Source organism: Lemur catta, chromosome 1 (assembly GCF_020740605.2).
Source record: "Lemur catta isolate mLemCat1 chromosome 1, mLemCat1.pri, whole genome shotgun sequence".
NCBI lineage: Eukaryota > Metazoa > Chordata > Mammalia > Primates > Lemuridae > Lemur > Lemur catta.
In genome coordinates this window covers 102,360,214-102,387,705 of record NC_059128.1, presented here as the reverse complement: position 1 = coordinate 102,387,705, position 27,492 = coordinate 102,360,214, and the positions used below count along the sequence as shown (strand labels likewise).

At 43.9% G+C, this 27,492-nt stretch overlaps 1 protein-coding gene across 2 annotated transcripts in view; it reads right to left on the bottom strand.

Annotated features, from left to right (window-relative positions):
- Positions 1–1,393: 1,393 nt before the first annotated feature.
- Positions 1,394–27,492, bottom strand: part of NEO1 (neogenin 1) — a 196,125-nt gene continuing 170,026 nt past the window's right edge. For both annotated transcript variants that reach the window (XM_045531562.1, XM_045531570.1), the window contains exons 20-28: positions 26,832–27,026; positions 23,113–23,181; positions 18,943–19,087; positions 16,138–16,376; positions 15,454–15,546; positions 11,961–12,119; positions 7,270–7,533; positions 4,808–4,944; positions 1,394–3,981 (exon numbers count right to left, since the gene is read on the bottom strand). In XM_045531562.1, the coding sequence (XP_045387518.1) occupies positions 3,898–3,981; positions 4,808–4,944; positions 7,270–7,533; positions 11,961–12,119; positions 15,454–15,546; positions 16,138–16,376; positions 18,943–19,087; positions 23,113–23,181; positions 26,832–27,026 (1,385 nt within the window). In that variant the 3' untranslated portion in view covers positions 1,394–3,897. The remainder of the gene's footprint in view (positions 3,982–4,807; positions 4,945–7,269; positions 7,534–11,960; positions 12,120–15,453; positions 15,547–16,137; positions 16,377–18,942; positions 19,088–23,112; positions 23,182–26,831; positions 27,027–27,492) is intronic.

Genomic DNA, 27,492 nt, shown 5'->3' with positions numbered 1-27,492 from the left:
CCCCACAGCACCTCAGTAGACTCCCTCCCTCAGCAGCTGGGAACCCAAGGGCGAGAGTCTCGCAACCGCTGCCTGGGGCTCTTTTGTCAGAGTGGTTAGGGGTGACCCCTCTCGGGTCCCTGTCTCTCCAACCTGTCACCACTTTGGTGGCTTGTTTATTGCTGTCCTCCAGTCTCTCCTGAGGATGCTTCACACCCCCGGCAGGAAAGTGGCTGGCACTGGGAGGGGAAGAGGCATTTCTCCTTCGGACAGAGCCGTGTTCATAACGCTCATTTAGAACAAATCTGGGTGGGGGGCGAGCTCGTCTTAGCTCCAGCACCAAGCGGGTCACGTGGCATCAGCATCGTTTCCTACGAGTGCCCGGCCGAGAGCTCGTGTTTATATCAAGTTTACCCCAGTACCCAAAGGCACGGCTGCTGACAGGGGAGGGTCCTGGCACCGTGGCACCAGGGGCTACTAGGGTCCCTGCCAGGGAGGGGAGGGCGGGCTGTGGGGAGGCCTTTCCACACGCTCCAGGCCGCAAGCCCTGCGCCCGCTGGTCCACCCAACCAAGAGATGAGCATCTGCTGCTGTCACAAACTGCCCCGGCATTAGGCATTCAGAAAGGCGTGGGCAATTGCCTCGCCCCGGCTGAGCCCCCGGGCCAGCGGGGAAGACCCAGACGGGTAATCACTGTGAGACGTGCCGAGCGCGCCACCTAGGGGCGCGACACACGCAGGTCCCCGCGGCTGGCCCAGGGCGCGAGACGGCCGCACAAGGAGCACAGACCTCGGGCCCTGGGAGCTCAGCTTCACCCTGAGGCCGCTGTGGCGCCCCCAATGGGGACGATGGGACTCGGCTTCCTGAAGAAGTCTCTGGCAGGGCAGCGGACGAGCCGCGGGGCAGAGGGGCGGCGAGGGAGGGCAGGGTGTCGTCTCCAGCCCTCACTCCTAAGGCAAGCTCTTGGAGGGCGGGCCCGTGGCAGGCGGGGTCACCGCTGTTCCGTGGCCCAGACCCTGAGGCGCCAGGAGGACCTGACAGAGGGAATGCACGAGGCAGAGCCGCGGGGTTGAGAGCGGGAAGGCCAGGCCACCGCGGCGCTCGTCTGTGCTAGCAGAGCGGCTGCCGCACAGGGACGCGGCGTGCGCACCACTGGGGGCCAGGGGCCAGCTCTGATGCCTCAGGCTGCTCAGTCCCTGCAGGGCAGCAACAGTGGGTGGGGACACGCACAGGACTCATCTTTGGTCAGAACGCCTCCTGCAGCCGCCCGGCTCCCCTGCCACCCCTCTGGGTCCCCCTTTATACGCTCTACTTGCCAGGGCAACGGTGAACTCAGTCAGAGGCTGGGAAACGGGGTGCCCCCAAAGTCGTTTTCTTAAGGACAAAGGAAAAGAACTCTTTGACCAGACCAGAGTTTGATTGGATTAAAAAAGTGTATTGGGTTTCCAATACTAAATAAAAACATGAAATTGTTTTTAAAAAGCCATATAGTTTACAGCATCAACTACAGAAAAGGCCAAACAAGTGTGTACAGACACCAGTCCCGGCAGCCCTCCGGCAGGCGGCAGGGCCACAGACGCGTGTTCGAATCCCCGGGAGGAAGCTGCCGAGCAGCAGCTCAACTAGGACACTACAAGACACACAATGGTTTAGTTTCAAAAATCACAGGAAAATGTATTAAACTGTGAAAAGGTGCAATACAGAATAGCTTTCCTTTTTTTTTTAATTTAAAAAAGTCCCCCAACTTTGAACAGTTACTTTATTTAAAAATAACTCCCCTCCCCCACCCCCACCCCGAATTCTGCGGCAGTATCCAGGTACCAAGGCCCTGAGGTAACAGAGGTGTCAGGGTTCACGGCAGGGAATGCCCAAAATACGGAGCATGTTCTTTGGGCAAATAAAGGTGAGACAGTTTCTGGGGAATCTCGCCCTCCTGGTGGCCAGAGTGCTCTGACTGCTCTTTTCAGGATCTAAGTGCACTGGTTTTCCAGAATCCCGCCTGGCACCACCCCGTGACCAGCTTGCATGGCAGCAGGAGTTCCAGCATTGCACTTTTCATTAACCCCAAAATAATAAATACAGAGAATCCATCTTGTAGAAAAGAAAATGTGTGTAAGACCTAAAAAAGGGAACTAACCCACGTTCAAAGGCAGATGGCCTGCCAGTGGCGGGTGTGGGCAGGCGGGCTGGGGTTCCCACTGGGGGTCTCAGCGGCTGATCTCTTCTTGGCTATAGAACCGAAGCCCGATGTACTGTCTACGCTGCCTTTCATGCTGTCTTCTGGGGATTGGGGCAGATGTCTGAGGGTTAGTCCTGTACTATCCATTACATATTCCTAATATTTAAAAACACACACCTCAGCTCCTTACCTTTTTAAGAACTAGAACCCAGAACTATTTGCAAAAGCAAAGGCTTCCATGTGTGGCTGAGTCACTCAGTAAACCTCAGAAACCTCCCACCACCTCATCCTGATCAGGGCTTAGCTGAGTGCTGGATGGAAGGAGGTGCACTGCCCCCTGTCGCTCTCCGCTGTCCCTGTCCCCTGCTACTTGAGGAATACTGTTTAGGAAGATGTGGGGAAGCCTCGTGGGCACTAAGCCACTGTGCCTGGCCTCGTTCTTGCCGACACTCTTTCTGAAGGGGCTCTGCAGTGCGGAAGTGAGTGTGGCCCTGGCTGAGGACAGAACTAGAGAGACGCAGGAGTCACACGTGGAAACCAAGTTTCTTCCTCAGAGGGAACCCATGATAGCAGCAGGAGAGGCTCTCCACCCTTTGCTTTCTGATTCCAGAACAGGGTCACGCTCTTGCCCTACTCCTGCATCACTCCTGCAATTAGACATACAGTCCCTGAGTCCTCAGCATGGGCGCGCTCCCCAGGCTATGACCAACACATCAGGGCAGCTAAATCCTCGAACCCAACTATTGCACAGAATTTTTTTTTTTACCAGATCCAAATGAAACTCCAGTTGCAATGTAGTGACAATAAAGATGGACATGCCAGGACAGGACAATAAAGAAGACGCTTCCATTCTTCTGCAGGCTTCTGGAAGAAAGTACAATGACTGAAACATTCACAGGACCCCAGCAGCCCATCCATTTCCTATTCCCAACCCCCAGCCCCCCACCCAAGTACTGAAACTGCACAGAAAAGCAACAAACAAGTCTTTTCAATGTTACATTTCATTCAATTCAAATAGATCTGTAATCTCACAGTGATGAGAGGAGAAAGTCAGGCCTTTAATAATTATAATAAAAAATAATAAAAAAGCTTACAGCAATGCAACGTTTCCTCCCCGTCAAAGTGATGGATTAACAGTTGGTAGAGGATGCAATGACTCAGAATTAAAATATAAAAACAAAACCAAAAAACAAGCCAACCCCTGGAACAACCCACACTGTCAATGACTTTCCTTACATAATCGGAACAAGCAGTCAAATGTCAACCACTTGTGGAGAACACCACGGACTTCCTTGGTTTTTGATACTGTTTTTGTTTGTGAAGGTAAAATAAAATAAGACACAAATAAAATTGTACATAAATGCCAATGTCTACACTCCATAAAGGTGATGCAGTCGCAGCACGAAGACACAGCCTGACCACAAAGTGAAATGCAGGTTGCACTTCTTGCCTCTTCCCTGGACACAGCATTTTGGCCCATGGTGCCCAGTCCTGCAGGGTATCGGCAGGGATAGACAGGGAAGGGAAGCTGCCTCGACACAGGCTCCTTCCAGGCTGACCAGGAGAAGGCAGACGGCCATGCCTGGAGCCAGCCCCGCACGGAGGCGCTGGCTGGCCTGCTGGCCCACTCTGTGTTCTCAAGTGCTGTCCTCTCGTACTCTGTACAATTCCTTGTTTTCAAGGCTAAGTCCCAAGACTTCAGAAGACTCTGGCTTAGAGTCACGTCCTGGTGAAGGTCGTCACGCTGTCGTGATGGCGTTTAGGTCCTTCATCAGTCCTTCCAGGTGGGCCATCTCTTTGGTCAGCTCATCTGGTTCATAGCTCTGTGGAAAAGAGAACACTGTTACTGGGCACGATCCGAGGAGCCATCTGGGAAGGAAAGCCCAGAGACAGAGGCCGAAGTGTCAAGTGGTCAGTGGTAAAACTGCCCGAGAAGACTGGCCTACTGAAACCCAGGCTGGCTCAAAGAGTCAGATGTAGCAGGATGTCCCCAAGGTCACCAGTCCCATGTCCCAACACTGCACAATGCCATTCTCCCCACCCACTCCCCAGGCCACAATGACCTCCCAAGCCAGAGGCCCCACTGCTTGTCCGCTCCAGGTTTCTGCCACAGTCAGCACAGTTGGTACAGCCCTGGATCTCTGGGCCCCAAGCTTTCCTCTTAGCCAATCCTGTCTCTGGAAATGCACAGGGAGAACACTTTTATTGGAATTTGAGAGGGAAAGATCATGGAGAGAGACTCTGGTGATTTTTGTTTTGGGAGTAACCACTCAAGCACTTTCTCCTGCAACATCCTGCTCAGAAAGGTCAGGAAGTAGAACTGAGGGGTAAAGGAACAGGTGGATGGTCTCAAACCAAGAAGACAGGACCAGACAGAGGGACAGAACTGAAAGGAAGGCAGGTGTGGGGGGTCACTAATTGAGCTGGTGCAATGAGCTCATTTAAGCTACACCAGAGCGGGTATGAGAGAAAGCGGACCAGGTCCTCAGCACACTTCTGGGCTCAGAGGAGATGCTCCAAACACATCTGCTGAATGATGAGTCCATGTGCCTCACACTCCTGGGCGGGCAGGAGTTCAACCAGCACACTTGATGGCACTAGGACATGTTCCCAGCCACCATGGCTGGGCTGACGGCCCTGTGAACTTACACTCTCCGAGTCTTCCAGCATCCGCGTGGTCTCCTGCACTTCAGGGGCACTGGGAACAACCACTGGCATAGGAGGCCGGCTCCTTCCTAAAGTCCCGATGGAGGCTGTCTTCACTGAGTGGATGTGATGGTTCAGAGCTGAGGGGGAAAGGGTGCCGTCAGGGGTGTGGCCAGCCTGCACCCTGACCTCAGGGAGGCACACAAGGTCCACATGCTGCTTCAGGGTGAGGGACGCACACAGACCTGGTGCAGGGATCCTGCTCTGAAAAGTTACTGGAACAAGAGCGGAGGGAGATGGCTGGCAGAGCATTCAAGAAGCCAGAGGAAATATTCCATTGGCTTTAGAAAACGAATATTCTAGTCCAGTGGTTCTTAAAGTGTGGTGGTCCACGAACCCCTGGCAGGATGTCTGGGAAATCAAAACTCTTTTAATAATAATAGACATTATTGGCCTTTTCACAGCAGGTACAAAAGCAGCAGTAGGTAAGACTGCTAGAGCCTTAGCACAAATTAAGGCAGCAGCACCACATTGTAAAGCTACTCAGTGACATAAACTTGCAGTTTTAAAAAGCCAGTTTCACTCAAGATCATCCCCAACAAAGCAATAAGAATCACCTATTTTATTAAATCTTGACCCTATTGTATGTGACAAAATGGAAAGTACGCATAAGGTACTCCTGCTGTCTACAAAGTATGATGTTATCTTAAAGAAAGGCACTTGTGATAGTCTGAGTTGAGCTGAACTATGTTTTTATCATGGAGCACCGCTGTTAGTTCAAAGACAGACTGACAGGCAAACTGGTTATTCAAACAGTTTCTAGAAAATAAACAAAGTGAGCCTGTCAATTCAAGGAAAACAATGGACAGTGTTTTTTGCCAGTGATACAATTTATGTTTTAAGTGAAAATCAGAATTTTGAAAAACTTGTTCCTGCCACCATGGGACTGAGAGCTTAATACTTAGATACTTTGATGATGTTAATGAATATGTTTTTATTTGTTTATATGTATTTTGTAACAGACAGGGTCTTGTTCTGTTGCCCAGGGTGAAGTGCAGTGGCATGATCATAGCTCACTGTAACCTTGAACTCCTGGGCTCAAGTGATCCTCCCGCCTCAGCCTCCCAAGTAGCTGGGACCACAGGTGTGCGCCATTGCACTTGGCTAATTTTTCTTATTTTTGTAGAGATGGGGTCTTGCTAAGTTTCCAGGCTGTTCTCAAACTCCTGACTTCAAAGAATATGTTTTTAGATATTGAATAATGAAAGGTATCAATATTTGGAGGATTGGCATAACTTAGTGAACTAATATTTCCTAAATGCCCAATGTGTGATGTTTTAGTATCATGCATTCAAAATACAAGATAGGCCCATGAATTTTAATGGACTAGAGACTATGAACAGTTCATCACTATGGTTTTAGACTTGACATTATAAACAAACCTGCGAAAAATTACAACTTTGTTGAATTTTGCTATAGTCTCAAAAAAGAAAATCCACAATTATCTAAAAAGGTTATAAAAATACTCTTCCCTTTTCCAATTACAGATCTGTGAGGCCAGATTTTCTTCTTATATTTCAACCAAAACAACATATTGCAACAGATTGAATACAGAAGCAGATAGGAGAATCCAGCTGTCTTCTATTAAGCCAGACACTAGAGATTTGCAAAAAATAAGACAGTGACATTCTTCTCACTGTATTTTTGTTTTGAAAAATAGTTATTTTTCATAACAATATGCTATTTATCATAATATGATAGACTGCTATTTTTAAACGAATTATTAAAAAAATTTCTCAGTTTTAATTTCTAATATGGTGATTACTGATAGAGATAACCCAGGTGGAGCAAAGCTCTTGTGTGTCCTCGATAGCTTTTAAGATATAAAGGGGTCCTGAAACCAGAAAATTGGAAAACCACTGACTTAACTCTGAAACAAACCATCATAACAGATAATAATGTGGAAAAGTAGGAGGGAAGGCATGATTTGAGGTCAGGGACTGTTGTTGAGCCCTGTGAACTTGGGCAATTCTGCAGAGTTCATTTCCCTACCCTGAGGTTCATTCTGAGGTTTCACCACCCTATGGGTCTAAGTCTTGGTCTCCCTGACCCCTTCTCTAGCTTGCAGGCATCTTGTGGAGTTAGGGGGTTCCAGGGGGCTTGGCAGGCCGGACCTATTGCCCAGTCCCATGCCACTGGAGTTTACCACCAAGGGCCCTGCACACAGACACAATTCAAAAGGGCAGCCCTGCTCCCCAGCAAATTATTCTCTGGTTGGTATATGCTCCTGAGTGGGGTAATGACACACTACCACTCTACCTAAGTTGCTGGGATGAGCTTGGAGGATATTTGCTTTGTTATTCTTCAATAACAAAGCAAATTCTTCTTTGTTATTCTTCAAATGTGATTTCTGTCCTAAGCCTGAGCCAAAGGGTCCCTGCAGTGGTGTTGCTGTCCTCACCCACCTTGCTGGGATAGTAACGGTGTGCTTGGCAATGCAGGATCGTAGGTGGGAGGTCCTGGAGGTGGGATCGCTGGCACAGCGAAGCTCTTCAATGGGTGGGAAGGGCGAACGTGGGCCGTGGGGAGACTCTGGCCTGAATCTTCCTCTTGGGAGCTGGCCAAGTAAGACGAGCTGGTAGCACCTTCAGGATCCTGATGATCAGTACAGCATGTTTGAGATGAGGAGGCTGGCATGGTGTCAGTGCTGGGGGTATTTCGAACAGATTCTACAGCAGGAAAGTCTAAAAGTTAGCATTTCTTTTGCCATTGAACATATGCAAATCCTAGGATTTTGGCTATTTCTAGGGGCCCCCTGTACTAGTTCAATAAGCACTGAGGATCAGTGCTAGTCAAGGGAAGGTGGATTAGCAGCACCACTGCCAAGGCCAGGATTGGTCTACTCTGAAAGAGTCCCAAACAATTTTGTACTCAACCAGCTGTTCTAATTTTTTCACCTATATAACTAAATGGTCACAATTTTACAGATTTAAAGTTCTCCTCAGTACCTATTATGGAGCACACATAAAGGTTTCTGAGACTATTTCTGTTAAAATATAATTAAGTATAAAAGAAAATGAAAATCCTCACTCATTTACTGATAGTCTTAGAGAGTAGCCTTTCATGGACAACCATGTCTAGTCACCAAGGCTGGCTGGGTTCCTGGCAGGAGCAAGCTCTACTGGCAAGGCCTGGTGGTCACGGCAGAAGAGGCCAATGTCATAGGCCTTCGTGCCCACCAGGGATGGTGCATAGCCTCACCAGAGCGAAAGCCCCACAGCTCAAGCACGACCTGGACAACCAAACAGTCCAGAGGTCTGCACACAGCTTTAAGATCACGCCAAATGAGGGGCGTTTTGGCCCAGAGAAAGAAATAGGGATAGATTAGCCTGGAGAAGGGAAGACTCAGGAAGAACATTATAACAATCTTAAAACAGGCAGCTCGGTAGGGTAGAAAAGCACTGGCTTTGGAGTCAGATAGATCTGGACTCTAATCTTAGTACTAGTTGGGTGAATTTGGCAAAGTCACTGAGTATCTCAGAGTCTCAGCTTCTTCATCTACAAGACAGGGAGTATAACACATAATTCACTGAGGGTTAAATGAAATGTATGAAAAGTACTGAACACAGTGCTTGGATAATGGCTAACGTTTTTTTCTTTGTACATTACTGTTTACTCTAAGCCAGACACTATGCTAGGTGCTTTACAATCATTGGCTCATTCAATCCTCAAAGGCACTGGGAAGTTAAGCAAATTGCCCACGGACACAGCAGGGCAGAATCTGGATCCCTGCACTCTGACTCCCAGGCTCATGCTCCGAACCACCATGTACTATATATACTAATTTTCTATGCTTGGTACCTCTCATCCTCCACCCTGTGGGGCAGAAGCTACACCAAGGCCCAGGGAGACCACACGTGGAACATCTTTCCAACATTGTGAGCTGTGCAGACTGTCCCCACCCCTAGGGAGAGGTGTGCAGGACCCAGGTCAGGGCAATAGGCTGTACCACGTAGCCCGAAGGCTTCTTTGACTCCTCGGGTACTCAACCTTAAAAAGTACAGTAGTCTCCCCTTATCCATGGTTTTGCTTTCCAGAGTTACCTGTGGTCAACCACTATCCAAACATATTTTTTTTTTTTTTTTTGAGACAGAGTCTCACTGTGTTGCCCGGGCTAGAGTGAGTGCCGTGGCATCAGCCTAGCTCACAGCAACCTCAAACTCCTGGGCTTAAGCAATCCTACTACCTCAGCCTCCCCAGTAGCTGGGACTACAGGCATGCGCCACCATGCCCGGCTAATTTTTTCTATATATATATTTTAGTTGGCCAGATAATTTCTTTCTATTTTTTTTAGTAGAGATGGGGTCTCGCTCTTGCTGAGGCTGGTCTCGAACTCCTGACCTTGAGCAATCCACCCGCCTTGGCCTCCCAAGTGCTAGGATATCCAAAAATATTAACTGGAAAATTCTAGAAGTAAATAATTCATAACTTTTTAAATTATGCACCATTCTGAGTACTATGATGAAAACTTGCAACATCCCACCCAGGACGTGAATCATCCCTTGGTCCTGCGTATCCGGGCTGTATACTCTGCCTGCCCATTTGTCACTTAGCTGTCTTGCTTATCGGATCAAGAAAACATAGTGTATATCAAGTTCAGTATTATACACGGTTTCAGGCCTCCACCAGGGGTCTTGGAATGTGTTTCCCTGACGATAAGGGAAAACTACTGCAATGCGTGAGCAATCTGCAGAAATCCAACATATTTCCCTGCTTTTGTTGCTGAGGTAGTAATGAATCTGTTCCCTTGGGCTCTGAGAAGCCAGGCTATGCCAGTCATGAGTGTTACCTCCTTGGCTTAAAGGTCTTGGGTCCCAGGGATGAGGGACTCACACACCCTCCCAAGTGTGCCTGGCTGTGTTAACCCTACCAGGCCTAGGTCACTTCTCATTCCCAAAGGGGTGGGCTGAAGATCTCACTGCTTACGCTTCCTCCAGCCAGCAATCACTAGGCTGGGGAGCTGCTGGTCCCACTCGGTGTGATCCTGGGCCGGGTAGAAGCTGGTGAGGAAGGGGAGCAGGAAGGAGGAGAAAGAAAAGTGGACCCAAGTCCTGACCATGTCAGCCTGTACTAGCAGGTATGTTAGGTTAGCTCTGGGACACAGGCCTACCTTGACTGCCCTAATGTCTTTAAGGTGATGTATATGCTTCTGAGGGCCAAAGAGCTGGTAGGAAAGGTGAAAACGGATTCAGAGCCTGGGCCTTCCTGACACTGGCCAACATCACTGGTCTACTCAGAAACTATGCTGTAACTAAAATTTCTGCTTTGGTGAGGAGCCTCTTTCCTGGCCGACTCGTCCCTCACAGTTGACACACAAAGTTCACACTGACCAAGTACTTGGTTGGACAAGAGAAGAGTGCTCTTCCAGTGTCAAGTGGTGGCAACACAGTACATGCTCCCTGGAGCAGGGACTGCCTGGCCGGGTTCTGGTCCCGCCTAGCCCACACGTACAGAGCTGTGGCAATGCTCTGAGCTCTAGAAACATAAGGGCTTGGGGAAATACAATAGTAAGAGAACTGTGATCATTTCCAGGTACTTATTCTACATTTCAAACCCACCTTCAGTGAATCTACCACTTCAGTTTTACCTTCTCTTATCCCCTCTGGTCATGAAAGCAAGGAACTCTGTTAGCAGTGCAAATCAGTACTCTTTCTCCTGTCTTCACTTCTGCATAGGTCCATACAGAAGCGAACTTTTACCAACACCAGATCACTTGGATAAGGCTGGGTAGGAGCTGCCATGCTTCTCTCCAACTCCCAAGCCCCTCCTAGTCCAGGAGGAAGGAGAATGGGGCTAATTTGATTGGGAAGAGCCTGCCATCTTCTCAGGCAGGCCCACATCCTAGTGTGTGGGATTCCTTGGCCTTAAAAATGGAGAAACAGGGTTGGGCACAATGCCTCCTTTCTAAGAGCAGGTTTGGAAGGCTGCTTTCTGGTCTTCTGTTCTGAGACTATGTTTAGGAGGCAGACTTTGGTTCTCCATGCAGCTGGCTGGAATAACTGTCTATCCGGTAAACTGTCTTTCCCTAAAGGACCCCAAACCTGGATTTGGAGCAAGATAGCGGGAAGGCCAAATTTAGACATGAGTTCAAGCAGCATTCTCCAAACCAGGTAACAGATTTGGGACTAGACAATGTTGGGAGTTATTAGGCATCCCTTAATAAAGCTTTGATCTTCATTTGATGATTTGGGTATGTTTATGATTGATCAAAACTTAAAGGAGAAGAGGATATAAGTGGCCCAAACTTCTAGCATAAAATTTTGAGGTTCTTTTAAAATGGAAATCACTTGACATTCTCTTATTTCCCCAAACCACTAAAATTTAGTTTCTACCTATTAATATAATAACTATTAATAGGCAAGTTTCAAATGATGGAAAAACAATATGTTATATATAAGGGAAGTTACTAAATTTGCAGCTTAAAACTGAGAAGATAGAAATTAATTTTCAATTAATGAGGAAGAATAATATTTATTCCATTTGCTGTCCTCTCACCTTCACTATTTTTTCCTTAAAACTGTGTGACAATGCTGTTTCCTGAGATTTCCAAACTGGGGCACGTTTGTCTGGCAATGTCTGTTTTTAAATGCACTGAGGTTACGTTAGGCAGCCTGAGAGTTACAATCTGCACAGGCTCCATGTGCCTGGCGGCCCCACTGACCCCTGGATGCCGTTCGTACTTTTGACCTACGGACCTTCCTGGCATTAGGGTGACTGTGAGGCAAGGGCAACTGCTGGTGCCTGAACATCACCCAGGGTGAATTTCCCTTTTAAATTAGAGGGTTAAAAAAAAATAAATTGGAAAAAAAAAAAAGACTGAATTATGCAAGTTAATGGAACAAGAGATGCTTATGTGATTAGAGATACTGCTGTTTTTACTAAAGTGACACCTTACACTGAGTACTTAAAACTTAGAGAGAAAAATGGGGTGAATTTTACAGAAGCAAATTTGAGTCAGTCACAGAAACGTTACGCTAAGTAAATGACACTGAGAAAAACTCCAAATCCCTCTTCTAAGTAGAGCAAGTCCTTCCCCATTTCCTCTTGCCAACTCTTTTGAAATGCTTTCCACCTGGGCTTGATCCTCATCTCTCACCTGTGGAATTGGCCCTGTCTGAAAGGGACATGGCTGTGCCAACGGGCCATGGGCTGCCCGGGTGGTGGAGATGACTGCGAGCTGGAGAAGCGAGGCTGCTGGAGTGGAAATGATGGTGAGGGTTATCGAGGGAATGGATGGGATGGGCACTAATCACAGCTGCGAATGAACACAAGACAGAGAAACGCTTAACATGCTTGCACAGACACACACGAATCACAGTTTAAGAGCAAAGTGCCCCCTTCCCACCTCCCATACAATCCAACCTTTCCCCCTTGGCTTTTTGGTGGCAACTGGCTGGATTTGGACAATTAGCCATTGATTTTACATTTCTCTTAAAAAATGCACACACTCCCATGTATATGTCTATATATGTACAGGAAAGAAAACCTGAGGAATACACACTAAAATGTTAACAGTGATTATCTTGCAGGGCAGAATGGTCAGGATTCAAAGAATATTTTTCTTTTGGTTTATCTGTATTTTCCAATTCTTCTATTAAAACATGGATTACATGAGTTATTAAAAATATCTATTTGAATACATCACAAAATATAAATTCATAAGTCAACAAATAATAACTTAGGTTTCTATTATTTTTTGTCCCACTAAAACGATAGAAAGAAGTCCCTTCTCCTTTGAGTATATTCCTAATTCATTCTGCCTTTTTTTAAATTGCTGAATGAGGCATGTAATGGTTATTTAGGACAAATGAATAAGTGGCTGTTTAATCAGTTTTCGTATCTTAAAAGGAATGCAAATGAAATTTAATTCTGACAGTCCAATCTGGTACTAAAAGCATGAGCTACCAGGCCAATGGCACCATCTCTTACTACTTCCACTCTGGGGCTCAGCCACCTCCATCCACGTTTAAAAAAGATGGATTTTTCCTAATTTCCTCTTTCCTTCCCATGCTAAGGAGTCAATCTGCTGCATTTAGCTAAAGAATCTGAAATTTCCACACAAAGATTTCACATCCTACTTTCCTAGGAAGTCAGAGATTACATATACAACTTTCCATGCGGCTTTACTATGGATCCCAGAGATGAACAAACAAAATCAGAAGTGCAGAGTTTGGGAATAAACTTTTCTCAAGCACTCCCTTAGAGCAGTTGTAGAAACAGGATGTTTAAGGTCAAGAAAACCAGCTCTAAACCCCCCAAATATGCAAGGTTGACTAGGAACACAGGGAATCTTTTTTTTCCTCTAAGCAAGGGCTTCATGAACTTCGTAATACAACTTAATTAGCCCTACTAAAAATGTCTTCTGTCACCAGGGATCTCCCGGGATCTTTGTGGGGCCATTCAACTTTACTTTGGTGAGGAGAAATCCCAGTCAATAACCGGATGCCTTACTTTCCAGCTATCTCCGGTCCTGGCCACGTGCAAGCAGGCAGGCTGCACAACTAACCCGGGACCTGGGAGCACTGCCCCCCCTCCTTCTCAAGACCTGAGGAACAAAACAGGGGCTTTCCCTCATGCGCTGCTCTCAGCGACCAGAGGCTCCGGGTGGTCCTTGGGGGCAAAACACAATGTAGGAAAGCTGTCTGAGGACGGTTCTCAGCGAAGTCTGGGAGGCAGCATATCCTCTAGGGGAAGACGGGTAGCTTTTAGAAGTGGGTGCTTCAGAATGAGCATTTTCCAGAATTTAGGCTGAGGTAGGGGGAATAAACATCCCAATTTTTACATAAGGTAGTACAATTTGAAAGTGTTCTAGGTATAGACTGGAAATGCCTTATAAAAGAAAGAAATTAACTTTTTTCTTTTATAAGGCATTTCCAGTCTATTAAGTAAATAAAAAAATAAAGCAATATGAACGTGCCTGCCTAGAATAGAGTAGGCAATCAGTTGTGACCGCTGAATCTGAACTTGAAGCTTCTATGCACAGCCTTGTACTGAAGATCCTCCTGACACCACCAAGCCATTCCTGCCACCACCCAGTCATTTGAGACTAAGGTAGGTGGATGGTGGGTGCAGGGCTTCTGCCTCATTCCAGGATCCAGAGCTCAGCTTGTGAAAAAACACTATAGACTTGTGGGTTTTAAAAAGGATATCTCAAAACTTAAAGACCATACAGACCATAGATGTATCTGAGTTCAGACTCTTGAGGTAAAGGATTCTCCTCACCCACCCAACCGTTGAGGTACAAATTAAATAATATTCCTCACTATCAAAAAAAAAAAAAAGAAAAAAAAGGGACAACATCAACTGGTATAACATCTTTTTTCCTTAACATATTTAAAAGTCATAAATCTAGATATAAAGATAGTCAAATTTTACAAGTTTTAAAAATAAGCCAGTTCAGGTAGAAACTTCATACAAAGTTATACAAAACAAATAAGCAGTCATGCTACCGTCTTCTTATAAATCAAAAGCAACTGGAATGGATTAAGTTACTCTTTTCAGGCATTTGTGTTTTTAAACCTGGGAAGCCCAGGGCACCTCTTCTAAGAGGGAAAGCACAGTCTTTACCTGCACACTTCCACGTCCAGGCCTTTCTTTCCAGCATGGCCCCCATAAGCTACTTTGTGCAGAAATGACCTATTAATGAACATGCTGTTACCTTTCAAAGCTGATTTTTATAATCTAGTATCTTACATGTTTGTGTATAGTGAATGGTTTGTGGGAGAGGGAGAGGGAGTGTAGACATCTGCATACTTGAGGTTCTACCAGAAGGTGGGGATGTGAGGAACTTTTCCAAGTACCGGGTGCCACGGGATGCCTCTCGGTGTGTAGGCCACCCACGGCTCCTGAATCTTGGTACTTGCTGACAGAGAGATGGCTGAGAGGTCCCTCACCTGGAAGCCCCACTGTGCCAGCTACTTTGAAAGGCTTCTCTACCTTGAAAATAGTGACAAGGGAGAGGACACAGTAGTTTGAAAAAAGAATTGGTTTGTCTCACTGCTTTTTGGTCTTTAATCATGATATAATATTTAACTTACGTTGCATTTCAACTGTTGTTAAAGGAGGCTCAGCAACTTTTATACTTATCAAAGTTAAGAATGGGTCAAATAAGGTTACAAAATGTTGCTTTAAAAAGTCCACACTGTAAACCTAAAGCTACTCTAAAATATTATATAAAGTCTACTAATAAAAAAAGAATTCCATAGGTGCCCATCAACACTGAACATGTGTCAGGAAGCCTAAGGAATACTTGTGACATCTGGCTCTCCTCAGCCCCAGTCTTCAGGGACGCTTCCCCATCCCTCCCACAGAGATGCCATGTACTTTCAGGGAGACTGGATACTTCCTGATTCCTAGGAGACTGGGGATATTGGCCTTTTAGCTTATTTACCCTAAACTTAAAGGCGCTCGTCTCAAGAATAATATCTACTATAAAATATGGCAAGTGCACTTCTTCCTCAAGGTGTCAAAGCTTTAGTAGATTATCTTCTGTGTTAGGATCGAGTGAAGTCAAAGAGATCATTCATAGTTGTTCCCCTACATGACTGGACAGATTGGCAGCACTAGGGCAGAGGGAAGCTTTTACTTACGCTGGGGTGGCTGGGAGTCAAAGGGCATCATCATTTTTGGTCTCATTCCCCGCCTTCCAGCCAGTGTAGACATGCTGTCTTCTGATTCATGCCCTAGACACCAAATATAGAGGTCAGTTACATAAGTGTGCCCTAGGCCACTGAGCAGCCACAACAGTAAAACATTTCTAATGGAGGATTGAGAATTCACAAACATAATGGGGACAAAGCACTTCTGTAGGAAGTGCAATAAAGAGGAAGATGATTATAAGAGAATCATAGGAGTCCCTGCTGAGAGCCAGCGTGGATGACACAATGCTGCCCACCATACTTCAGCGCAATATCTGCAAGAACATTCAGACCAAGAACATTCTGAATACCACAATGATAATTGCAGTTCAGTGGAAGGGATAGAATGAAATGTGGGCTAGCTTGCCTCAAACACTTGAGTATTACATTGCTAAAGCCTGATGAGAGACCTAAAAGAGATTCTAGAAGGTTGTCTCGTATAGGAACAGAATCTCTAGAACCTCTCTTCCATAACAAGCTATTCTTCATCAAACGGACCAAACCCCCATAAAGCATTTCTTTCAATCTGATCTCATATAGGCGTCACCGAATTAAGGCAACCTCAGAAAATGGAAAATGATTTAAATGAAAACAGCCTCCCAACACTTGGGGAAAAATCTGCACTTGAAATAGTACCTCTGTATGAATTTCGCCTTTGATGGATATTGCTGTCCATGGAATTGTCAACTGGTGTGATATCTTGAGAGTTGCGAGGAATGGGCGTATCAGTCATGATGGGGTTTGGGTCTGGAGACTTATCGATTGGTTTCAACTCCAGTCTCTCATGATGGATCCAGAGGTCTGGGGGTTTAACATCTTTGGAATTCCCTTTGTACTTGTGAGAGCCATTCACCGATTTGCAGGCAGCTCGTTTCCTAGGCATGAAATTAATAAGAGCTTTTTGAGAGATATTTCAAACAAAGGCAAAAACTAAAAAATGGAAAACAACAACAACAAACAAACAACCCCCAAACCAAACCAAACCAACAAACAAAAAAAACCTCCAAAAAGCAAAAGATAGAGGCAAAAAGTTTACTTTTGGAAAGAGTAAATGTATCTCCACTCTGTCCGCACATATTTAGAAACACTTACCATACTTGAATATTGCCTTGTGACTACTTGAGTGTTAAGAAATTAAGAGAGCTTTTTTTTTTTTTTTTGTGACAGGGTCTCGCTTTGTCACCCAGGCTGGAGTGCAGTGGTGCAATCATAGCATATTGCAGCCTCAAACTCTTGGGCTGAAGAGATCCTCCCGCCTCAGCCTTCCTGAGTGGCTGGGACTACAGGTATGTGCCACCACAACTGGCTAAATTTTTAATTTTTCGTAAAGATGGAGGTCTCCCACTGTTCCCCAGGCTGGTCTCAAACTCCTGGCCCATTTTTTAATCAAGTAATCTCCAAAGAAGTTTTCTCTACAAGTTTCTGACCAGTAGAGAAATGACAACATTGAGTAGAAATCTAACAGTGGAGTAGAGGGAGAGTCCATGGCTGATAAAGAGGGAGGGAACAACTTTTTAGGCAGCCACACTAGGACCACCAACTGAGCAGACAGAGATAACAATGGGGACCACAGTGTCTACCCTTTGTGCTTTGGCCGCTCCACTCACTCACCCCTTCCATAATCACACACTAGGGACTGAGTAGATGCCAGACCCTGTGCTAGACTGCTGTGTCCTCAGAATTTTTGGTCAAGTGAGAAACACAGATATTGAGCTATCATTTTAAAATGCTCTGAGCTTAAAGAAATGAGAAGATAGAAACACAGGAATGGCTGGAATGCAGACAGTAAATGAAGCCATGGGCGTAGATAAGATCACCTGGGGAGAGCACAGAATGAGAAGAGACTACATCCAAGTCCAGGCCCAGGCCCGAGGAGTGTATCTGTTGGCTGGGTGGGTAGGAGGGGCTATGAAGAAGAACATGCTGTCATGCAATACCAGAGAAGAGACTGTTTCCAGAAGGAACGGATAGGTGACTATGTTAAATGTTGTTGAAAGACCACGTAAGATGAGGTCTGAAAAATGTTCTTTGGCTTTAGCAATATGGAGGCCATGGGTGACCTCAGCAAAAGCAATTTTGGAGAAGAGGGAGGCGCAGAATGAAGAATAGAAAGGACTAAAGTATGAGCAGTCAGCGAACAGACAGTGAGTCTAAAAAAGCATTCCAGGAATTTTGTGGTGAAGGAAAAGGCAGAGGTTTGTACGCAGCTGGTGGTAACACAGGACCGTGTAGTAGAGGGCGGGTTATAATTATAATTATTTCTTAAGATGGAAGAAGTTTGAGTACATGTAAACACTGAAGGGACAGAACCAACAGCAAGTAAGCTATGCTGGAGAGAGGGGTAACAGCCAGTACAGGGTCTTAGATAGATGTGAGACAAGAGATCCCGGGGTTAATGGAAGACCTGGCTTCAAACAGGAGGAAGTACACTTAGGAAGGAGGAGGAAACAATTACTACCAACGTAGAAACGTGTCATATTTGACTGTGGTATGCTGAGGTAGTTCCCATCTGACAGCTTCCACTTGCTCCGTGAAGAAGCCCAGGTGAGCTATAGAGTGAGGGGTCTATCGGGGGATGTGCCGAGAACCAACGAGGGGTTACAGTCTCTAAATGCTTTGTCAACTTTGAAACAGCTACCATCTAATTGATAAGTTGGTTATCAAAGATCCTTTCCTATTCATTAAAGTAATCCCTGCTCCCCCCACCTGTACACTTGGTAGCACTTCTTTAAAAATATTCTTAAACTTAGACCTAGAATAAGAGGCCTATGGTCATCTTCTCCTCAGCTGGCATCATGCTATGACGCAGCCCCTGAGAATGGCCACAGACTCCCGTGCACCTGGCTCACTGTGTGCACGTACAGATAGGCTCCTAAGGAGTGACCAGCAATGTCGGGCGGTTCCCACTCTCCTCTCCGCATCTCTATTCTCCTTGGCTCTGTAAATCCTCGCTGGGTTTGGCCAACAGTAGGCACTGGCAAGAGACTGCAGGGTGGGAGGTTTCTTCTCTTGCCCCTCTCTGCCGGGCTAGAGGCTGGCAGTCGCCACATACCTCTAGTGCCTACCACGTTCCTGGCAGGAAGCCCTTGCCTACTGCTTCAGATCTCTGAAAATAGCTCTCTCCTCTTGCCCCTTCAGGCCTAAGGGTAATAGTGACTTATCACTGCTGCTGGCCCTTGAACATCCCTGCCTAGTTTCCTCCAAGCCCACCTATGACTTTGTAAATGGTCCCTTTTGGAACCCTTTTGAAGTGTGCTACCTTTTTCCTGACTGATACACATTTATAAGAGGAACTGTTCCCCATTTGCTTTTAAAATATTTAAAATTGCTTTTCATGTATTTTTATGTCTTAACTCTGTGTACCACTCCAAATACAGAAGTCACATGGAAGTAAAAGAAAAGATACCAGAAATCTCTGAGCTGCACATTTGGGGTCCTTACTTTTTCTGGTGAGAGGTGGTGCGCCGGGTGCAAAAGATAGCGATGATCACGACCACCACGATGGTGATGACGCCAACAGAAACAATGATGACTAGCAGCATGTTACTGTCTACAGAGGTGGGGCTGCCATGAGGGCTGTTACTGCCTGTAGAGGGAAAAATGGTACATCTATTAGTGTTTGAGAATTTAAAAAATGCATATAATCAGCCTATGGAACCACTCCAAGATACTTAATGTGAACTTCGTTCTAACACTCACCACTGTGCCTCGTGATGAGTTCCCCATGAACACAGCTCTCTGCTCTAGATCGGGAGCTCCTGCAGGGCTGACAGCCTGTCCTACGCACAGTGCTCAGCCCACAGCCCTGCTCAGAGATGGTGTTCGATAAAAGCTTCTCAAATTGCACTGAGCATTCAAAGGTTCGGATATACTTGGGCAAATAAAAGGTCTTGTGCCCCTGGTGTCTTATCTGATATATAAACTCACCTTGTAAAACAACATTTGTAAATCATTTAGTTTTCTGGCTTTCAAAATCATTTTTAAAATGTATGTTCATATAAATCAAAAGTTTTTCACGGCGCATAGATGTCTAAGATTACAAAATATTGCTTGAAAAATAAAGTGTCTCTGTTTTCAGAAATATACAACTTAAGCAGAGTTATTTCTCTTATTTGACTTCAGAGAAAAGTAGGTGTGTACATATGCATTAATGTGACAAATAATTACTGAGAGGTTACAATGTGCCAGTCATTAAGGATGCTAAGGTGAGCAAGGAAGGTGTGAATGTGGGGGTGGGGCTAGGGCAAACAGTAACTGAGTAAGGAACTGGTAATTAATAATGGGTGTTATGAGAAAAACAAAATGAGGGATGTGATACAGAGTGAGTGGGTGGCTAATGTAGATTGAGTGGTTAGGAAAAGCTTCTCTGAGAAGATGGCATTTGAGCTGAGATCTGAATGACAAGAAAGATCCCATCATACAAAGTCCAGAGGGTGGAACACTCTAGACAGAAGAACAATCAGGAGAAGGAAACGAAGGCAGGAATGACTCTTTTCAAGGAAGGGGAAGGGAGCCAGTGTTGCTTCAGCATGGAGAGATGCAAGTTAGAAGGAAGGAAGTGAAGAGAAAAAAGAGACAAGGCTGGAGAGATGTGCAGGAGCTCAATCATTTAGGATCCTGAAGAAATTCAGATTTTCCTCTCCTTCCTATTATTACTATTTTTGCCACTGTTTAAAGGATGAGGTCCAGGATTTTTATCGAGGTCTTTTGTAATCTAGCTCTAAGTCTTGCTGTCTTGCATTTCTTGAAACATATTTCTATGCTTCCTACCTCATCATTTAAGTTATACATGCTCATGTTATAAAATGTGGCAAATCCCACCACACAGATCTAACCACCACGCCGATATCTGCTGTCTCTCCTTTTAGTTACTCTCTCTCTTACCTAATAATCAGAGCTGTACAATAACATTCAGCCAAGCAATGCATCTTTAGTCATTAGAAGTACTTGTTATAAGATGAGGCAGCCTACCAATGTGGAATGTTGTGGAAGAAATTCCTACCACGAAGGTATGGCCTGGGGAATCTGTGTTTTTAAAAAATCTCCTAAAGTGATTCTCATATATAACCTGGCTTATAAATTTATGATCTAAGCAAAACATATACTCATTGCAGGAATCCCTTCCACAACATTAGCTGACCCTCCAACTTTGAGTCCATGATTTTATCTTTTAGGCTACATTTAAGCATAGTGCTAAATCTGGGGCTGATTTAGAAGGGTTAAGAGCTTGTTCCACTACATTTGGTTCAATCATTTTTATTCTCCATTTATGAGAAAAAGATAAGCAGACAGACAACTTAAACTGTACACACTGACCTTGAATAAAACAACATTTTTATATTAGGGAAAGACTATGGTACCAGGGCCAATAAAATTGACCATATATTCATTCATGTTAGAGTAGGGCTTTACACGATGCCATTATTGACAGCAGTGCTGAACTCTGGCTCAGGTACTTTGCGGGCGGGCACTGCAAAGCAGAGGCTGGGCGTTCAAGTGTGGGAGGTGAGCAGAGGTGGTGCTGGTTCTTTCCTGGATTCAACAATGGCGGATTTGCCTATTTGACCCCTAACATACGAACTGGACAAAAGCTTCCTTCTGAGACAGAGCAAGGGTCAGCTGCCAAAAAACACTCGCACCAGGACAGTATTACATGCTGTTCCTTTATCTCTCCTGAACTGCTACAACAGCATCTTAACCCCTTTCCCCGACTTCATACTCTTAGCCTCCAACTCATCCTTTACTATTATCAGAGAAATAACAGAGAATCATCAAATGGAAATCATAGTGTACTAGTAGTGTCAGATACTTACATGTGTTATTTATAGGGTATAGCTCAAATTTCTTAGCATTGGTACTTAAGCTTTTGACAGGCTGGTTCTAACCTACATTTTCAACTCAGTCTCCATCCTGTCTCTAGGCAGTGTAAGCCCTGGAGAGACCAGGTTGTTTTATATTACTATGCCTTTGCACATGCTTCCTGCAATGTCCAGCCCCTTCCTTGACATTTAGCAATCTTCTGTGCATCCTTTAAGACCTAAGTTAGATATCCCTTCTTCTATGAAACTATCTTTTCTCTATCAGGTAGTTTGTTACTCCTCTTACTTCCATAGCCTGTCACATAGAACTTGAACCTTTAAAAACATGCATGCATGAATGAATGAATAAACAAATAAAAAAAAAAGGAATAATTACCTTTCTCATAATCTTAAATATTACAATGTGGACAACACATAAATGTAACACATACACAGAGAAGGAGAAACTTGTTAACAAAGACCTAGAACTCAGAGCATAAAAATTTCCTGAAGTTTCCAAGTTTGTCTGGTTCTTCTAAGAATAGGCTGATTTCACTAAAGTCTGAGCAGTACCATTTTTTATTTAAATAGACAGCTAGAGATTAACAGATCATTTCATTCCCACAATTAGACTACGAGTTACTAGAAGACAGCCTTCCTCTTCCATTATGTCTATCTCTTCCATATATGGAGAGAGTAAAGGTCATTGCTAGTAACTACTTTTGTGAGCATTTTGCCACTATGAATTCCCACATCTGGTATAGGACCTCCTGTTTTTTAGGCTGCGTGAGATAGTGGAAAAAGCACAGTAGGAAGTCAAAAGCCCTGGTCTTGGTCCTAGGACTGCTGTAATTACTGGGTGGTCCCAGGCATATTACTTCTCCACTCAGTTTCCTAATGTGTAATAGTGAATGAGAATAATGGTATCTATCCTCTCTGCTTCAGAGAGTTATCAGAATCAAATGTGATTTCACGTGAGAAAGTAATTACAAATGGTGAAGTTCTGTACAGAAGGAGGTATCATCATTAAATTAGAAAGTACCAGCTCTTGGGATGGCTAGGAGAGTAGGAAGAATTTTCTAGAATTCCCAAACTAAAAGCACTGTAGTAAGTATTAGTATTAGAGAGAATTTAATGATTCTGAAGCATTTCTTTGGCTTGTTCTTGGTGATGGCTAATCCCACTAGAGGGTCTTGAAAGCAAAATTCTTCTTTTATTCTTTTTCTGAGAAAGTTCTTCCTCTCTTACCCAGGCTAGAGAGCAGTAGCATCATCATAGTTCACTGCAACCTCAAATTTGTGGACTCAAGCAATCCTCCTGCCTCTGCCTCCTAAGTAGCTGGGACTACAGGCGCACGACACCACATCCAACTAATTTTTTCTATTTTTTGTACAGATGGGGTCTCGCTATTGCCCGGGCTGATCCTGAACTCTTGGCCTCAAGTGATCCTCCTGCCTCGGCCTCCCAAAGTGCTATGATTATAGGTGTGAGCTATTGTGTCCGGCCTTCTGAAAGTAAAATTCTAACTCTTTTCTAGAGGCAGCAGGTAACAGGAAGAATCATTTGTTTAGGATTAATCTTAAGTTGGTTATGTGGGGAAACAATTTTATTTATGGATCTTATAACAAATAAGCTTGTAGTAATTCAGCAAACATTTGCCAGAAAACACCTAATGCTAGATCTATTAAATAGAAGAAAATAGGTTAACATACCACAACCCACCACATACAAGCTACAAAAGACATTTTAAGATTTTTAAGGTAAACTGCCTCATGTCCACAGTAGGCCAAAAATGCTGTAAAAAGGGCTTTACCACTCATTGGAGGTTTGTAGTCAGATCCTAGGTCTGGCAGCCGGCTTCCTTTTCCTGCAGATCCTGAGGCTGAAGGAGAAGAAATCATGTCAGTGATGACCCAGCACTCTGGTGTGATAGTCCACTTCACGGCTAGTGAGTATTTTCTACAAAAAAATATTTTTAATCTATTCTGTCCATGAGAAATGAAGTAGCACATAAATCACGGGAAACTATAGTCTATGTGAGCAAAGCGAACTAAGGTATAGCTTTCTATGCAATGAGGCATCTGAAAGGCTGACACCCCTATTCCACAGCTGTAACCAGACTGTCACTCTGCTGTTCAGAAGGTGGGAACACACCCATTTCTTTAGCCTAGGAAACGGCTCCCCAAGGACTGCTCAAAGGACTTATGGAAAAAAAAAAACCAAGATGACTAATTAGGTTAATGTCTACATTAAAGAACTGTACTCTTCCAAGAGACCCTGCTATGTTAATTTGGCCTAGCAGGTGTAAATGTTGCTTGGATTCTTAAATTATAAAGTTGTCCTTCCAAATATAAAGTTACCCTTAGTCAGAGCAGGAAGAAAAACAGAAGTTCAAATTGGGTTTTCAGTTTCTGCTCAATCACCTAAACATCCAAAGACAGAAAAATCAGTCTTCCCTCTATTTTCTCACAAAGGACACTGTCTCCTAATCCATCATCATGGAACATACTAAGCGAGGCTGCTGACCTCAGGCTTGGGACCGCTCCAGAAGCAGGCCTCAGAAAGCTCAAATATCTGTGTGTTAAAAGTTCCTATTCTTGGTCTTGAACTTTGCTCTTCACATTTATGGAAAAGTTGCTTGGGTAAAGCAAATATAAGGAGCCCTTCCCAATAAAGCAAAGGTAGCAATGCAAGGCTTGTACCCAGAAAGCAGTATCATAACTCTCCTGATAAGAGGTCTGAAAGAATAATAAAAGAAAAGCTCTTCTTTATAGTTAATATAACACAGTGCTTAACAGACTATCTACACTTGAATACTGGCTCCATCATATATATATACCTGTTTGACTTTGGGCAAGTTACTTAACTATTCTTTTTGGGCCTGTTTCCTCATTCTAAGACAGGGATAATAATGGTATCTACTTCACAAAGCTGTTGTGAGGATTAAATGGAAATTTAATACCATAAAATATTTTGATTACTGTCTGATGCATAGTAAATATTCAATAAATATTAACTACTACTATTACAAGCATAATAAATCTTCAGGGAAGAATACAGTCTTCCCCTTTACAAAGGCAGAGAATGTGAAGCTTCAGAAAACACTTGTAAATGAGTTATTTCTACACATAAAACTTGACTAGAAATGCATAAAATAGATGCTTCTCTGCAAAACATTGGGGCTAATGTCAAGTACTTCTATAAATTATCAGACTTTGAGGAAATGAAAGAAATTAAAATCTGAAGTTTTCTGTATGTAGTTCATTTAATAGAATAAAACTAAAGACTAAAACAATGTTTGCTGTTTCCAGAAGCTGAAACTCCCCCAAAGAGAGTAACAAAAATTCTTAGATATCCAAAAGAGCATATTCTAGAATTTACTCACAGACCCTGTCCCTTCTGCCATAGTCCACACTTACTACTTTACCCCTTTCACACACACGTCACGACTCCTGCTGTTTTTCATATGCTTTTCGCTATGACAAAGTCTAGTTGCTGGAGACGGCCTAGCCCGTGTACAGCTCTCCACAGGTGCACTTAGTTACCACGTAGCTACATTTAGGCCAAACTATGCAGAGCATCATATTGTGTAAATATTTGCCAAAGAACACACTTTGCCAATTAACTGGTTGGTTTTTATTCCTATATTTCCCAGTATTTTTCTTGTAAATTTAAACTATGAATAAGAAATTTCAGGAATGAATCTAGAATCAAAAATACTAATGGGTAAAGAATTTGACATACCAGAGGTACGGTGCAGCTAGGAATTATACTCTGGCTATCGAATAAAGTGTGAAAACAATGAGCACATGTATATTCTGTGCATATACATTATGGGTATTTTTATATTCTCACGCTTCCACACACACTAGAAAGTATGTTTGCAGTTTCTCTAATGTACAACACTGAATGCAAACACATTTCCAAAGTGTTTTGAAAAACCTGATACCTCAAGTTCTGACTCTTCCTTGCATTTACCCAAGATCTAAAGACTTTGTATTTCTAACAACTACTCTTAAATCACAAGAACAATCATTAAATTTACTTTTAGTGTTCTTTCCCAGTATGGAAAACAGATATCAATTTTAGCTGACTTCCCAGAAATGAAAATCACAAAGTATAGCTGCCCCTCCACCATGGCAATCACAGTGTAAAGACTGCTGACAGATGATTCCACAATGGTGATATGGAGGCCCATGTTTCCTAAGTTTCCATTTTAAATAGTCTCTATCCTTTTTAAAAATGATCAGATATATTTAAGGGATGATGGAAAAATAGTTTTGAATTAAGCTTATTTCAACAGAATAAACAAAGCACTAATCTAGTCACGATAATCACACAATTTAGTAGGGTAAATATGTAGGTTCTTTGTTGGAAGATGAAGAAAGGATATTAACTGAATTTGATCACAACATTTAGAGACACTAATAAAATTCTAGATGCTATAAATATGGAAAATTGGTATGTTTAGTCTCATCATGACTCAAAGGCCTATTGTAGTTATAGAACTTCAGTGTCTTAGCACAAGGAGACTCTGACCCACACTTAAGGCCAGTCTCCTACAGCTGCAGGACCCAGTCAGTTTTCTTCTTCCAGTCTATTTAGCTCCTAAGTAAATCCCCCAGCTTTTCAGATACCCCAAGTGCTACAAACATGGACTCAACTCCACTTTGGCCAGTAAGTATGTGGCTTTTTACACATGGTACTAATTTTCAGAAAAGAAAAAAAAAAGCCCAAAACAAAAAACCCCCAAACAAACAAAAACAAAACCAAAAGCTAATAATAGGTCACAAAGGAGAGGAAAGGAAAGAGAAAGAGAGGCCATCTACTCATTTACCTTGATCATTAGGCATTTTATCAGAGGAGTCCGCTAACAGGCCAAGCACAGGGGAAGAAAAAACAAGAGCAAGGATCACAAGCTTTGAAGATGGGACACGCAGAAATTTTAAAGGAAAAAAAAAAAAAAAAGAACCCCCATAAACTTCCAAACAAATTGAGTCTTATTTTTAGTACTAACAGAAAATAAATTCATACAGGGTTTGTGTATTTCCTTAGACTCAGTCTCCAACTAAATTTTATTAGCCTAAGCTCACTTGGTTCAATGCTTTATCTTCATTTCCTTATCTAGAGTTTTATTTAAAAGGCCTCTTTCTGTCTCTTTTTCTCTATAAAGGTCCACGAGTAAGCCTTTCAGGCTAGAGCCTGCATGCGCTGAAAGAGAACCATCCATCACGATAACACACTATTACTCTGTATGGGAACCAAAAGAATCACATCTGATCTAACTGGTAATAACTTTTAGATCACTGCAATTCATCTGCCCCGAATATCCGGGAGGAAGAGTTTTCTTGTATGTGAGATGGTCAGGCCAGTAACCTAGGAAACACTATTTCTTCACACTGTGGCTCACAAGCTCATCATCAGGAATTCTCACATTTTCCTTCTTATATATGACACATGCTGAAGTGACACGTGTAAGCACAGCCCCACTAAAGAGACGCAAAATAAAACTCTCAGCCTGGGGAGCATTACCTTTAGGTGTTCTGAACTGGACAGCTTCAGACATGGGCCCCATGCCCTTTGAGTTCCGGGCTTGGATTTTGAAGTAGTACGGTGTATCAAGTGTTAACTCTTGTATCTGGTGAGTCAGCCTGTTTCCCACAACAGGCTCAATAACCCAGTCATGTATCTCCGCATTCACATCCGTACTGTAATATATGATGTAGCCTGTCCAAGGGAGTTAATGGGGAGAGAAATCTCATTCCTGCTTTTCCTTTTCCAATCAGTAAGTCAATAAATGCATATCACATCCTATGCATATTATAGCATAATATTTGAATAAATCAAGGTTCTACAGTTAATAACAGTTTTGAAAACCACTCATGGCCTGACATGCTGTTTTGTCACGAATGTGATCTCCTAGGAGAAAAACGGGTAGATGGGCAGAGCCACAGTGAACTGTCACCTGATACTTCCACCAGGGGGCACTCAATCGCCATGTTGAGGCAGAAAGTGTCACAACCACAAGCCTACCTGACCTGCAGTAAAAACACAGGCTGCATTGTTACCGGTTTTAAAAGACAAAGTAAAATGTAACCCAGGTCAAATTCACGCTTCACTCTTTTATAGAAGAGGCAAAGTCAAAACCTAAAAAATGACATAAAGACCAGGATTTACGGGAAGGGATTCCTAC